General features: G+C 53.3%; 1 protein-coding gene across 2 annotated transcripts in view; it reads left to right on the plus strand.

The window, feature by feature from the left end:
• Tnfrsf1b (TNF receptor superfamily member 1B) overlaps nucleotides 1-14,390 on the plus strand; it is a 29,369-nt gene extending 14,979 nt beyond the window's left edge. Inside the window, exons 2-10 of one of the 2 annotated variants that reach the window (XM_021649153.2) lie at nucleotides 793-895; nucleotides 2,407-2,535; nucleotides 3,741-3,893; nucleotides 4,295-4,388; nucleotides 4,673-4,902; nucleotides 5,556-5,633; nucleotides 6,149-6,183; nucleotides 8,514-8,721; nucleotides 11,760-14,390. In XM_021649153.2, the coding sequence (XP_021504828.1) occupies nucleotides 793-895; nucleotides 2,407-2,535; nucleotides 3,741-3,893; nucleotides 4,295-4,388; nucleotides 4,673-4,902; nucleotides 5,556-5,633; nucleotides 6,149-6,183; nucleotides 8,514-8,721; nucleotides 11,760-12,064 (1,335 nt within the window). In that variant the 3' untranslated portion in view covers nucleotides 12,065-14,390. The remainder of the gene's footprint in view (nucleotides 1-792; nucleotides 896-2,406; nucleotides 2,536-3,740; nucleotides 3,894-4,294; nucleotides 4,389-4,672; nucleotides 4,903-5,555; nucleotides 5,634-6,148; nucleotides 6,184-8,513; nucleotides 8,722-11,759) is intronic. The other variant, XM_021649155.2, reaches the window with a different exon arrangement.
• The last annotated feature ends 635 nt before the right edge of the window (nucleotides 14,391-15,025 follow it).

The following is a 15,025-nucleotide window of genomic DNA, read 5'->3' on the forward strand; positions in this document are numbered from 1 at the left end:
CACAGTCATTGAAAACATGGGCAAAAGAGGCGGACAGGACTCAAAGCTCAAATCTCTGTCACTGGCTTCAGGACCCAAGTGGGTGGCCTCTCGCTTTATGCCTCTGTTTCCTTTCTACACACAGTCATAGTCCATCTTGGCCGGTTGTTGGAGACCTCATCTCAGGTCCAGTCTTTGGAAGCAGAGCTGAGGCATGGCTTCTGTGACAGGAGAAGGCTCTCAGGCAAGCAGGTGGGGGGGTGACAGGATGTGGTAGCAGGCCACTCGGTTGCCAGCCAAGACAAATGGGTGTCGGTCCTGGTTTGAGGCCAAGGTATTTGCCTCTTAGTTGGAGACTTGTCAGTCGACGCTGAGGCCATTCTCCTGGCAGCGGGATTCTGAGTAGGGCCAGGAGTCTCCGCTGGCCCAAACCTTCCACCCAGCAGGACTGCAGCACTGATGTGAGGGGGTGCACAGGTTTGTTTCCACTCTGTAGTAGCTAGGACAGAGGGACAAATGGGCAGGTATCCTAGAAAGAGCAGCTTTGTCGGGGGGACCTTGTCTCTGTGACCAGAATCACTGTCTTCAAAAACTACATCTTCTCCGAGCCTTACTGGGACTCACCCAGCAGGAAGGAGGGCCCAGAACAGTGTGCCATGCTGAAGAGGGAGGCCAAGAAGGAGAAAGCCAGGACTCTACCTTCTCAAGCCTTCTTCCTCCTCCAGTGCAAGAAACTATCCACGAGGCCTGGTGACGGGTGTGCTGGAGCTCACAGTCACCGTACTGATGGCTGCCTCGCTTGCTCCTTTCCAGACTGCCCAGACGCCCTACACGCCAGAACCCCAGAAGGAGTGCCGGAGCCCAAAGGAATACTATGACAGGGTCATTCACATGTGCTGTGCGGAGTGTCCACTTGGTGAGCACCAGCTGCTGGGCGTTGGGATGGCGGTACCATGGAGGGGGTGCTTGCCCAGGGATGAGGGTCGTAAATTCTCCCTGGGCTGCTTCTAGGGACATACATTCTAGGGCCCATGATTCAGCTTTGGTGCATGCTGCCTCTGCTCGGCACACTTCTTAAAGCCTCCTCTTGGTTAACACCTACCTACCTACATTTTAGACCCCGTGCTCTTGTCCAGGAAGCCTGCCCCACACTGCAATGATGGCCTGCTTTTCTCACAGCCCCACTGTGTGCTCCTCTAGAGTAGACACTGCAGCTTGGTCCTGCAGAATTCCCAGCACGTGTCTGGCCCATATGTCCTGTGTGTAATTACCGAGTCAGTAAATGCATAGCTATATCATAGATAGTGGACCTGAGCCTTGGTTGCAGTGCAGAGGACTGAGCAGCTGGACCCCCAGTGTCAATCAAGTGTATGCATTCACTTGAGAAGTATTTATAATGCACCTACTGTGTGCTCAGTCTGCTGGGATTATAGCAGAATGCTATCCTCATGGAGTCGACTTTATTTCTTTTTCTTTTTAAAGTAAGATTTATTTAGTTTTATTTTACATGTATGGGTGTTTTGTCTGCATGTATGTCTGTGCACCACATTCATGCAAATGCCCTTGGAGGTCAGAAGAGGGCATTAGATCCTTGGAACTGGCAGTATAGATTGTTGTCTGTCACCCTGTGGCTGCCAAGAATGGAACCCAGTCTTGTGGAGGAGCAGCCAGTGCTCCTAACTGCCAAGCCATCTCTCCAGTCCCAAGTCTACTTTCTAATGGAGGACAGACAAATCACCCAGCACATAGGTGGTGCTGTCTGCCAGGAGGTGCTCTGGTGGAGAGAAGGTTACACAGGGCCAATGGAGACAAACAAGGGTGTGTGCTCAAGATGAGGTTGGGTGGTCCAGGAAGGCCTCTCTGAGCCCTGTAAGGGGGACGGGAACAAGCCACACAGACATACTGGAGACAGCAGGCCAGGAAGTAAGTGGATGCCCCTAAAGTGGAAGGTCCCCAAAGGAGCCTGTGTAGTGAGCTCAAGGAACCTTGAGGCTGGTGGGCATGGCCCAGAGTAAAAAGAGTGTGATGGGAGACAGGGACGAAGAGATGAGGCCTAGGGAGATGGCTCAGTGTGTAAAGGCACCTGCTGAGAGAGCCTGATGACCTGAGTTTGATGCCCTGAACCAGTGGTGGTAGGAGAGAGCAGGTTACACACACACACACACACACCATGCCACCACCGCCACCATTACCGCCACCATCTTGATAATAGTACACGTTTGATTAAGTGATTTGAGCAGGGTCAGCACAAAGAACTCAGATCTTATTTCCTGGAGGCTTCGTGTCATTTGCTTGAGACCCAGTGGGCAGGAACACAGGAGCATGAGCACACGCCATGACTGAGAGACCCCGGGGACCCTGGCTTTTCTACGGAGGAGAACCCTAACCCTAAGGGCTCCCTTGCGACCTCGGCCCTTGCTTTCTCAGGCCAGCGTGTGAAGGACTTCTGCAACAGGACCTCAGACACTGTGTGTGCCGACTGCGAGGAGGGCATGTACACCGAGCTCTGGAACCATCTCTCCACGTGCCTGAGATGCAGTTCTTTCTGTCACCCTGGTGAGTGGCCTGACTGGGACATCTCCCCTCGTCACCAGCCCTCCAGCCTACCGAGGCGGATGGGGTTACCCTGGGTCAGTTGTTTTCATCTTCTGGGACACGAGTGGCTCTTTATGTATTTATGTGGCTGGAACCTGGGCCTTTACACTGGTGAAACAAGCATTTTTTTTTTTTTTTTAACAGAGCTACATCACTCCCCAGACCTTTTAAATTTGTTTTGAAAGGGTTTAATTTATTTGTAATTGTACAGATGTGGGTATTTTTGCTGGCATGTAGTGTCCATGAAGGCTAAAATGGAGCATCAGATCTAGGATGAGTTACAGACCTTTGTTAGACACCGTGTAGGTGCTAGGAACTAACTCCAGGCCCTCTGTGAGAACAGCCAGTGTTCTTAATGGGGGAGCCATCTTTCTAACCCTTCATTTAATTTTATTTGCAGTTTTGGGAACTGAAAAGAGGGCCTTGTAGTACACTTTCACTAAACTTCATCTTTCTGGAGCCCTTCACCTTTGAGATAGGATCTTGCTAGATGGCTCAGGCTGGCTTGGACCTAATGGACTTCCTGCCTTAGCTTCCTGAGTAACTGGCCTGCATTCCCAAACATGGCTTTCAGTTCAGGTTTTCTGTTTTTATTATTATTATTATTTTACCAGATAGTTTCTTTGTGTAATGTTGGCTGTCCTGGGACTGAACTAGCTCTGTAGACCAGGCTAGCCTCTAACTCACAGAGATCCATCTGCTTCTGCCTCTTGAGCACTGGGATTAGAGGTATGTGCCACCGCCTCCCAGATGTTTTTATTTTGAGGTGAATTTTTGCTAAGTTGCCCAGGTTGGCCTGGAACTTTCTCTGAGGCCCAGGTGAGCTTTGAACTTGCAACCATCCTGTCTTAGCTTCCCCAGTGTTGGGGTTTACACATCTGTGACACCTTTCCTGGCCCCTTCCAGGTGAGGTTTTCCTTCTAGATCCCACCAAATCTTCATCTGGTCTCTTAAGTGGGTGGTGGGGAGGGGAGGTCAGAGTTGAGGAGGTAGAGCCTGGAAGAACAGCCAGGTGTATTCACGCTGTGGTGGAGTTGGGAGCGCAGACAATGTGGGACAATGTGGCCAGGTCAGAGCCTGTGCTGGGAAACCTGGCAGCTCTGCTGGGGAGGGCAGAGTGGGTGAGCGGAGGTGGGAACGACCCTGGCTGTCCTCCCCTCCTCTAGACCAGGTGGAGGTTCATACCTGCACTAAACAGCAGAACCGAGTGTGTGCCTGCAAAGCTGACCAGTACTGCGCCTTGAAAACAAATTCTGGCAGCTGTCGGCAGTGCATGAAGCTGAGCAAGTGTGGTCCCGGCTTCGGAGCGGCCAGTGCAAGTGAGGACCCCTCTTCCTTCCCCACATGAGCATCCCTGAGGTGTCACAGGCCTCAGCCTCACCTAGGACCCCCCCCCCCAGTAGCTGCTGCGTGCATCTGTGTATCTGTCTCCTGGAACCCCTGGTTATACTGAGCCCTAAGCTGGTAGGACATCAGATGGGGCTGGAAGGTAACCTTGGAGAGCAGGCTCATATACATGTATAGGCGTATATGTACACGCATGTGTATGTGTGTTTATTGCATGTGCCTGTGTGTAGATGTGGGTACGTGTGTATAGGTATGTGTGTTAAGAGAGAGAATTACAAACAGGCCTCCCTTGTGGCCCGCACTGCTAAGATAATCCCCGCCTGGCTGCATGTAGTGTTCATGTTGTTGACAAGCTCTGGATTTTCTCTTCAAGGATCCAAAAATGGAAATGTGGTATGCAGGGCCTGTGCCCCAGGGACCTTCTCAGACACCACATCCTCCACAGATGTGTGCAAGCCTCACCGCACGTGAGTGTTGACTTCCTGGGTTCTGAAGGAGCAGGGAGGGCGACCCCTGGGTGACTGGGGCCTGGGATTGTCACTCATTGTCTCTGGGACAGCCAACGGGTGATGTGAGCAGGAGCCTGACATGGATAGAGTGATGTTGGGTGAAAATAATTGGGGGGGCGGAGGTTACGTAAGGGGGTGGTGCTAAGGAGGTGTGGCTCACACTCGTTGCTTGGCTGTTGGGATCCTTGTCCTCCGCCTGGCTCCCCGGAATAAGCTCACTGTCTGTGGCCTTCCTCCCTCAGCTGTAGCATCCTGGCCATTCCCGGAAATGCAAGCACGGATGCAGTCTGTGCACCCCAGTTCCTAACTCCAAGCACCGTCCCAAGGACAGTCCACATATCCCAGCCGGAGCCCACAGGATCACAGCCGCCGGAGCCAGAGCTGGGGTCCAGCCAAACACCAAACACATCCTCTGTGATCTCCACCCCCAAAAGTGAACAGGTCACCGTAGGTGGCATCTCTCTTCCAATTGGTGAGTCCCAGACTCAGGAGTGACCCAGCCAGGCTTGGAAGTGCACAGTCTGAGCTACTGCTGAGGCTGAGACAGAAACATTGCAAGTTCAAGGCCAACCTGGGCAACTTAGTCAGAGCCTGACTCAAAATAAAAATACTTTTAACAGGAGCTGAGGATGTAGCCTAGTGGTGGGGTGTTCAACCAGCTTGGGGGTTAAATCACCAACAAAAATAAAATAAAAAGGGAGCTCTCTCTCGCTCCTTTCTTTTCACCTCCTCTCTTGCTTCCTGAAGGTTCTGTGTAAGCAAACCTAGGAGCCTGGTCTCTGTCCTTCACAGCAGGAGCAGGTGTGGAAGAGCTGGGTCTCCAATGACCTGATGTTGTCATAGAGAATCCCTGGGTGGGGTGAATGTAAACATAGGTTCTGATGGCTGGTTCTGCTGAACCCATTTGGCCCACAAGACTATGGGACTAGTTGTGTATCTGGATTCCCTTTGGGGTTAGGATGGCTCCAAGCCCGAGGCCCTAGACTGTGGCCTTCTGGCTGCATGCAGTTCACAGATGTTGATCTTGGCTCTGTCCCTGAATTTGAGGCCCTAAGGCTGGACTTGTTTCCCTTAGCCCCAGCAGCCCTGGCACCTTCATTACTGAGCACCCTACTTTCTCCCTAGGTCTGATCGTGGGGGTGACAGCTCTGGGTCTGATGGTGTTAGGGTTTGTGAACTGCTTCATCCTGGTGCAGAAGAAAAGTAAGTTCTGCTCCCTCCTGTTTCCAGGTCCCCGCCCCCTTCCTGCCACTTTTCTGGGTGCCTCCAGTTGTGGTCTAGTACAGAGCATGACACTATCATAGACTCAAAGGATCTGGAAGCTGTAGCCTTTTGTTCTCTAGGAGCTTAGGGTCTGGGGCAGAAGGTATAGCCTCTAACCTGGCCACCGAAAGCAGTGCCAAGGCTATCCCAGGGGATTGACCGTCAGGATTCCTGTACAGGAAGCCTGGGGTCTGTGGGGTCTTTGAGCTGGCCTGGGTCTCCATGGGCAGAATGTGGTTGAGGCAGGGCTACTGGCACAGGCTGGTCTGGAGGATGGCTGGGGGCAGGGCATAGTGGCTGAGAGTAAGACGGGCTCATCTGTGGCCCTTACCTGGTGGGCAGCTATCCCCTGTACTGTGTCCACCCCGCTGGCTCTACCCTAGCCATGCTGTGCTTATTAGGATAGATGAGATGAACAGGTCCTGCTCCTGACTTGTCCCCCACCTCTTTTGTAGAGAAGCCCTCCTGCCTTCAAAGAGAAGCCAAGGTGGTAAGTATCCCTGTGTCCTCCTCCTCTTCCTCCAGTTCCTTATCTAGGGTGCCATGAGCAATATCATGTAAGCAGCAGCCAATGGGTATGGTGGCGCATGCCTGTCACCCCAACAGCTGGACCAAGTAGAGGCTGGGGGACCAGGAGTTTAAAGGTTCCCTCAGAGCCAGCTGACGTCTAGCCACATTCCAGCTGGGAAGAAACAGGCCAGCTCTTGCCTGGCTGGGCATAGCCAGGATCTCCCTGTGCTGTGTCCAGCTCCTCACCAGTCCCCATGAGCACATCACCCAGGCTCCTCATTATAGAGATGAGGAAACTCGGGCTTAACAGCTACTGTCCTTGGAAGGTTGGGGTGTGTCCTGGTGCCTAAAGCCTCTGAGCAGGCGGGTTTGGCTGACACATCCAAACCTATCTCAGCCTGGCCGTTCCCAGCAGGGCCTGCTCTCCAAAGTTGGTCACCAGGAGTTGGAGAGCCTAGATGCCACTCTTTGCCCGTCCCTGTCTCCTGTCAGCCGCCTGCCTCAGGGCTCCACTTGGGGGCTGAGCAGATGGTGTCCTCGTGTGCTGGAATGTGGCTGTCAGGCAGGACCAGCAGTGACTCAGCTCCTACTCTGAGGGCTGGGAAAAGTAGGGTTATTTGGAGAAACAGCGTGTGACTTCATCCACGCCTCCTCCAGTCATGCACACGGCCTCACGTTTAGTCATCACCAGTCGTTGGGTACTGAACTCATGCCAGCCCTATCTGAGGTCTTACAGGCCCTTGCTGGCTGGCTGTGACACACAGGCTGTGAGGTTATTGCTCCCAACTTTAGAGTCTGGGACACAAGGCCCAGACACTCTTAATCAGTAACTGTCCTGAGGTGGCACAGCTGATGGGCATGGCCTGGAGCACAAACTTAGGAACGTATTTCACTACCTGACATACAGTCACTTCGCCACTCTTAGGCTTGCCCAAGTGGCCCTACACACAGAGGCACCCTTAGCTTGCAGGCCTACAGGAGCCAGCCTTGTATAGCAGGCCCAGGCCCAGAACTGGAGGAGGACCTCAGCTTCCTCGGCGTTCACTCTGTGGAGTCCCAGCCAGAGTCACACGACTATGATGGAGTCTGTACCTGAACATTGCAGCTTGTGGCTTTGAGGAGGGAGCTAGCTGTGACCTTTGGGGGATTCTGTTCTGCCTGGCTCTAGCCACAAGCAGAAAGGGGGAGGCCCAGCTAGAAAATCTCCTTCTCTGCGGCTGGTGAGGTGTGACATTTATGAGCGCTTCTGAAGGGCAATGATTGGGTAAGGCTGGTGCCAAGGTCAGATTGTGAAGTCAGAATGCCACCTTCCATCCCTTCCAGACTGGGGTACCCAGCTGGCAGTACCCCAGGGGAGGCAGGACGATGCAGCGTGCATGCTTCCACATTCTGACCTGGCTTCTCTTGCTGTGGTCATCAGCCGGCTCTGTAAAGCTGAGCACGGGATTCACCTTCTGTGGGCTTTTGTGGCCTCGTGCGGACAGCTTGTGCAAGGTCCTTCCAGTCCAGAGTCAGAAGCTGTGGGCTGGGTAGGAGACAAGGACTCAAGACTACGGGACACGCCTGGGCACCTAAGAAGCCATGGCAAAGGTGGATACACACAATTAAAAAATAATATATATATATATATATATTTTTTTTTCAAAAAGAACAAGGTTACTATCTTAAAAAAAAATCAGAGCCATTGGAAAACATGAAGATCATTACGGCTGCCAGGCTGAACTAGCCTGAGTGGGGTCCTTCTGCCAAGTTCCTTTTCGTTGTTTTGTTTTGTTGTTGTTTTCTAGACAGGGTTTCTGTGTGCAGCCTTGGCTGTCCTGGAATGGCTCTGTGGACCAGGCTGGCCTCAGACTCATAGAGAACCTCTGCCTCCCCAGTGCTGGAACTAAAAGGCATGCACCACTATCGCCTGGCCTCCACCAAGTTCTTATAAACAGTCTCCCGTGTAGGGCTCGGAGCACAACTATTCTTGATCTTCCCAGGTGCTTAGCGTTTACAACAAGCCAAGGACATAGCGGTAATTCTTCCTTTATACAGGGGAACATGGAGGTCCAGAGACTCAGGTGGTCTAGATTCAGAAATCAGCTCTTAGCTACCAGGCTGGGGACCTCTCCCCATGCTGATGAATGACCTTCAGAAAGTTGCTTTTTCCATCTCCTTATATGGGCCGAGGGTGAAAACCTTCGGTTCCCTGTGTGTAGAAATGTGGCGTGGGCAGAAGTGCGTAAGCTGTGGAGTGTTGGTGGCAGGGGAGACAAGGAGAGCAAAGGCACCAGCAGGTGGGTTCATCTTTCCCCCTCTCCTTCCCAGCCTCACCTGCCTGACGAGCAGTCCCGGGGCGCGACAGGCCTTGAGCAGCAGCACCTGTTGGCCACAGCACCCAGTTCCAGCAGCAGCTCCCTGGAGAGCTCAGCCAGCGCTAGAGACAGGAGGGTGCCCCTTATGGGCCACCCCCAAGCAACGGCCGCAGCGGGGGCCCAGGGGTCTCAGGAGGCCTGTGCAGGTTCCAGGAGTTCAGGTAAGAGGAGGGAACCAGCTGGCTCCTCCTGTGCTGGACACATGGGCGGGCCTCCACCCAACCCAAGAGGAACATGCCTTTAGTGCCCCTGGCAACGTGATGACTGACGGATGTGGCTCTGAGCCTTTGCCCAGTGTCATGGGAGAAGGTCCTGTTGCATTTCGCCAGTTCTGAAAAAGGTCCAGGCTCACAGTGCTAGGCACAGCTTCTACGAAACGGGTGTATCAGGTTCCCACCAAGTTGCAAAATCTTGAGTCCGACCTCTGTAAGTGAAGCCAGGGGCCTGTGCATCTCTTGCCTAATCGCTGCTAGTGTCCTGGAGCTGCCCTGTGGCGGCGGCTGCCCCTGGCTCACCTCCTGTCCCCCCTCATAGGCGGCACAGCCACTTTGGACATCTAGGTTCGAGCCCACCTTGCCCCTGTTGGCCCTCTCGCTGGCTCCCCCTTCTGCTAGATACTCCCGCTTTGGCTTTTAAGTCTCCCGTCTCAGCTGAGAGAATTCCTAATAAACCCCCCCTCCCCGTGCTGGCTTGGCTGTTCCTCGGGGATCTCCGCTCCACAGGATTGTCTGTCGTCTGTCCTTCACAGCCCTGTGTGATTCTCTAAAGCCATGTCCTGCTTACACCCCTGATTTTTTTTTTTTTTTTTTTAGTTTTTGGAGACAGGATTTCTCTGCGTAGCCCTGGCTGTCCTGGGACTCACTTTGTAGACCAGGCTGACCTTGAACTCAGAGAGCCACCTGCCTCTGCCTCCCAAGTTCTGGGATTAAAGGCGTGCGCCACCACGCCCCGCTTGGTCTGTCTAGTTTTACAAGCCAAGCTGTGATACACCAATCATTATCCTGGGTGCTTTGCCTGAACCAAACCTGCCTGTGACACCAAGAGGTAGTTACCATTATCATTCCATTTTCCAGATGAGAAAATTGAGGCCCAGAAAGGTTAATCACCTTGTTAAGAGCGCACGGCTAGTATACCCAAGCACCAGGAGTCTGAGCTGTGGGCTTGAGTCCTGGAACTGGGAGATGAATAAAACAGCTCCCCCAGGGTTCTAAAAAAAAAAAAGCCAGGTGGTGTGGTGCACGCCTTTAATTCCAGTGCTCAGGGAGGCAGAGGCAGGTGGGTCTCTGTGAGTTAGAAGCCAGCCTGGTCTACAGAGTGAGTTTCAGGATAGCGTGGGCTACATAAGAAAACCCTGTCTTGAAAAAAAAAAATTATGTGTATGGATATTTTATCTGTCTGAATGTCTGTGCACTACGGGTGCATGGTGTCTGTGGAGGCCAGAAGAGGGCGTCAGATCCCCTGGCACTGGAGTTACAGATGGTTGTGAGCTGCCACGCGGGTGCTGGGAACCGAACCCAGGTCCTCTGAAAGAGCAACAGTGCTCTTAACTGCTGAGCCCTCTCTGCAGCCCCACTCTGGGGTTCTACTCACCGTAGCTCACTGAGGGTCCCTTTGGGCCAGAGGCACGGTGTGCGGACCTGTTGGGATTTACTCCATCTGCGTCTTACCCTAGATAGATACGATCTATTACAGAGACGCGATTGGCATTCCATTGTCCACGGCGGAGTCCCTGGCGGGGTTTGCTGGAACCCTGGCATTTCCTTTGGTTTGGTTTGTAGTGGAAAGGTCAGGTCTACCGGCCTTTGTCCCTCTCCCTCAGCGGCACTGGCTGCTGGGGCAAGAGAAGTAAACATGAAATTGGTCATTCACCCAGAGCGGTCTTGGGGCCATGAGAATCCAAGCCGGCTCCTAAATCCCATGAACCTCCATTTCCTCATCTGGCGATGAGCCGTGAGCCTCCTGCTGTAGATGAGAGATTGCGGCATTTTGCACCTGACGCAGCCACACGGCCCCCACCCCCCATGATTGCCTCCTTTGATGCCCACATTCTGTTGCTGCCCTGACTGCTGTGCCCTGTGCTTGCTGGTGCCCATGCAGCATCTCTGCCACCTGCTTGCCCACAGGAGCCTCCACGTCAGGTTCCGTTTTGGCCGTCGGAGCCCCCAGCCTCACCAGCCTGGGTGCCTTGTCAGGGCTTGTCATCTTTCATGGCTTTCTTTCCCCCTTGGTGTCCCTCTGTGGCTCCTTCCTTGGCCCCCTGAGGATGTCTCTACCCTTTCTCCTCTGACCTCTGCCCCCTCCTCTGTCTTCTCCCAGGTGTTCTGTACCCTGTCTCCCTGTCTCCACTGCTTTGCTCTCCCCTCCCTCTACCATGGGAGCCTGTTAACCCTAGAACCATGCCTCTACCTACCCCACAGTTTCTTGCTCGTGACATGCAAAGGCCATGGTGACTTCGCATGACATTTGATTTCTGTGGAGGCCCAGGGTAGAAATGTCTTTGTGGTCCCTTGATTTCAGCTCTCCCTCTGCCTGGTGTTTTTGAGGCTGCACTGAGCAGAGTGGCTGGCTCCATCCCACCCCAAGCTTCCTTGAGTTCCAGTGTCCTGGAGTCATGAGCCGGGCTGAACAGCCAGCTGCCACTGCTGTCCGCCTGGCAGCTTCTGCAAGCCCAGCAGCAGCAGCGGCGGTGGCAGCTGACATGCCACTGACAATTGGGGTTAACTGTTGTGTGCCAGGCCCTTTCTATCCACCCCTGCTTGCCTGACATCTACTCCTCACCAGCTTAGGAAAGTTAGAGGCCCACGGGGGCCAGGTAGGGTGATGGGTGTCCTTGACCTCTGTTCTGACCATGGCATCTGCTTCTCCATATCCCAGTGGTAGGGATCAAACGCCTTGTGTGTGATAGGAGGCCTTTCCCTCTGAACTGTGCCTCCCGCCCCAGAGCTTTAAAATGCCAGCCTCCTCAGCCCAGGTTTTGTTCTTGGAGTACTTCCGTCTGCTTTAGACAGTTCTCTCCAGTCAGCCATAGGAAGAGTTGGGCTGGGCAGCTGGGAGGTGAGCAAGAATCTTTGGCCTCCTGGTCCTTGGCCTAGCGCTCTTTCCACAATCTTAACCTGCCTCTGTGATGAGAAGCAAGCTGCAAAGACACCCCAACTCCAGGACCCCGAGACTTAATCCCCACCCATCTTGTGCTTCACAGATTCTTCCCAAGGCAGCCACGGGACCCATGTCAACGTCACCTGTATCGTGAACGTCTGTAGTGGCTCCGAGCACGGCTCACAGTGCTCTTCCCAAGCCAGCGCCACAGTGGGGGACCCAGATGCCAACCCCTCAGCGTCCCCAAAGGACGAGCAGGTCCCCTTCTCCCAGGAGGAGTGTCCTTCTCAGTCCCAGATGGAGACCCCAGAGACACTGCGGAGCCAGGAGAAGCCCTTGCCCCTTGGTGTGCCCGATGTGGGCATGAAGCCCAGCCCTCTAGGCTGGTATGACCAGCTTGCAGTCTGACCCCGGCGGGGGTAACAAGCTGCAAGGAGACCCCCAGGCCTTCTAGACCCTCCACCCACTGGACTTCATGACCCTCTCTGGGTCCAATCCCCTTAGCGGCCTCGGCAGCCCTCCTTGCAGGTCAAGAGAGGGCTGGGGCAGCTAGGGTGGTCGAAACTCCTGCTGTTCTACGAGGCAGTCCCAGCAAGTCCTCGCCCTTCTGCGACCCTCCCGGGCTCTGGCCTCATTCTGCCTTGTGGGAGGCCCAGTATCTTTCCCTCCTAAGGAGCCAATGTCCTCTTCCATATACTTGGAGAAAGGATAAGCAGCTTTTTAGCCTGGTGCTGACACCGCAGGGCGGTCCCAGCAGGAAGGCGGAAATGCTGGCCTTGTAGGACGAAAAGGCCCTTAAGGTTAGTGCTAGACTCTTGGGAAGTCTCCAGACCCACCAATCCTTTTGATTCAAGGGTCAGCTTCACAGAGGCCCGACTGGCCTTGCTCTCCTGCAGGGTGCTGGGGCTATAACTCTGTGATACAGTGTGCTCTCAGCCCTGGGTTTGATCCCAGCCCCACATACAAAAAGTAAGTACATGAAGTAAACAGCACAGCCAGCCTCCTGTGTGAGTCACATGCTCTGCTTTGACTTTTACTTCAGTGGACAAGCAGAGGGTCGCTGCTCTTCCTCCTGGCCTTCTAATGAGCCTTTCCAAGGCCACATGCGCCTTTCAGGGAATCTCAGGGACTGTAGACCCCAGGCCCCTGCAGCCACCTGTCTCTTCCTACCTCAGCCTGGAGCACTCCTTCTAACTCCCCAGCGGCTTGGTACTGTACCCACGGTGACCCTGAGTGCATGTCCCAGCCCACCTGGAAACAGCTGAAGCCAACTATTTGCCAAAGGATTCGTACCCTTTTTCTAACCAACCTGCTCCCCTAGCATGCCCAGATCTGGAAGGAGAGGATTTAGGAGACTCCTTAAGAGGCAAGCTCAGTCCCAGGTGCTTGGGTTCCATGTTCACAAATTCCACTGGGTATGAACTGGGTGCAGGAGCCCAGTTGTTACCATGGAGACTTAAAAGCTCAACACTCTGACATCAAGACTGGACGGGCTACTTAGGTCTGCAGCATCAGACTGGAGAGGCGATGTAACACGTCTGCCCCCTGGTGGCCAGTACTGGAATGACCTCGGTCTTCCTAAGCAACAACAGCATGAGTTCAAAGGACTATTTCTGGGTGTGGCCTCAGCCCCCGAACATTTGTGCATCCCAACAGGGTCCACTCAGGAGCGCTACACTGTATTGCTGGGCAGAGTTCCTGCTTATAAATGCTTTTGTTGTTGTTTTGCACACTGATCCCTGGCTGTGTCTGGGGGCTGGTTTGGAATTTTTCTGTAGTCCTCCAGGCCTACCTCTAATGTGTGAGGAGAGATGGGGTCATGGTTAATTGGGTCCAGGAGGCATGTAGTGAAAGGCTCTGGAGCCACCCCACCCCCTCCCCCACCTTTCCAGCCGCCCTTGCTGAGAACCTGGCTGTCTCCCACTTGTAGCCTGTGGATGCCGAGGGAGCTTCTGGCCAGCTGGTCTCTAGGTGTGCCCTCACACCTAAGTCTGGCCTTTGACTTTCGTTCTGGGAAGGAGGTGGGTTCTGCCATCTGGGAAGCCCACACCATGGGTCTGGCAATGGCTGTAGCACAAGCCCATCCCTGGGTGCTTAGACCAGCTTGGCTACGTGAGCAGAGGCAGTGGCTGGGGAACAGTTTGAGTGCTGACCTCTGACACATTCCTGAGGGATGAACGGTTTTCCAGAACCTCTCTCCTTTTCTTTGTATGTGTGTGGATGCATGTTTGTATATATCTGTGTGCCTCTGTGTGTATGCATGTTTGCATGTGTGTGTGTGCCTGTGTGTGAGGCGGCAGCGGTTGGTTTTGGGTTTTTGATCACTCTCTATCTAACTACAGAGGCAGGACTCTCATCTATACCCAGACTTGTCTCTGCCTCTAGAGGGCTGGGATTACAGGTGGGCGGCCTTGCCTGCCTGGCATTTACATGCATACTAGAGGTCTGAATTCTGATCCTCATGCTTGTGTACCAGGCACCTTACTCACTGAGACACCTCTCCAGGTGCTCCCCCTCCCCTTTGATGACTTAATTTTGGATTGGCAAGATGGCTCAGTGGGAAAAGGCGATTGCTGACAAGCCGGATGGCCGGAGTTGGATCCCCAGGATCATGTAGCAGAAGAAGAGAAGTGACTCCAGCAAATTGTCCTCTGACCCCCCCCACATACATGCTTCTGCACACCTGTGCAAGCACATACACACACAGTAAATGTAATAAAAAATTTAAAATACATTGATTTCATTTTTATCATTATTTTTGCTTATTATCTGTGTGTTTATAGATGGGGCCTTGCTATAGAACCAAGCTGGCTGCATACTCTAGGCACCTCAAACTTGCAATTCTTCTGCCTCTGTTTCCAGAACGCTGAGATAATAGCCATGTGCAACCATGTTTTGGCATTACATTTTTTAGTTTACTTAATCTTATCTTTTCATGTAGATCTCATATATTCTAGGTTGGCATCAACTTCCTGGAAAGATGACCTTGAATTTTGTCTCCTCTAGTCCTCTACTCCTCAAGGGTCGGGATTACAGGTGTGTTCGCACTGTGGGTCATGTGCTGAGGATTGAACCCAGGCCCCTCAAGCATGCTAGGCAAACACAGCCAACCAAGCACATGCCCAGCCCCACACTTTGCTTTTCACCTGTGAATTACTAATGTGGTTGCCAAGCAGACAACCGTAATGGAGTTAAGGCCCCCCAATACACGTGACCATCATTCTGCTCCAGAGGATCTCTGTACTTGGCTTTGCCAAACCTCTATTTACTAAAGAATGCTTATGGAGTTCAAGATCCCCCAAAGCAGCAGTTCTCAACCTGTGGATCACATATGTGACCACCTCTGTGGTCACATATAAGATATTTGCA

This window comes from Meriones unguiculatus, chromosome 3 (assembly GCF_030254825.1).
Source record: "Meriones unguiculatus strain TT.TT164.6M chromosome 3, Bangor_MerUng_6.1, whole genome shotgun sequence".
NCBI classification, from domain to species: domain Eukaryota; kingdom Metazoa; phylum Chordata; class Mammalia; order Rodentia; family Muridae; genus Meriones; species Meriones unguiculatus.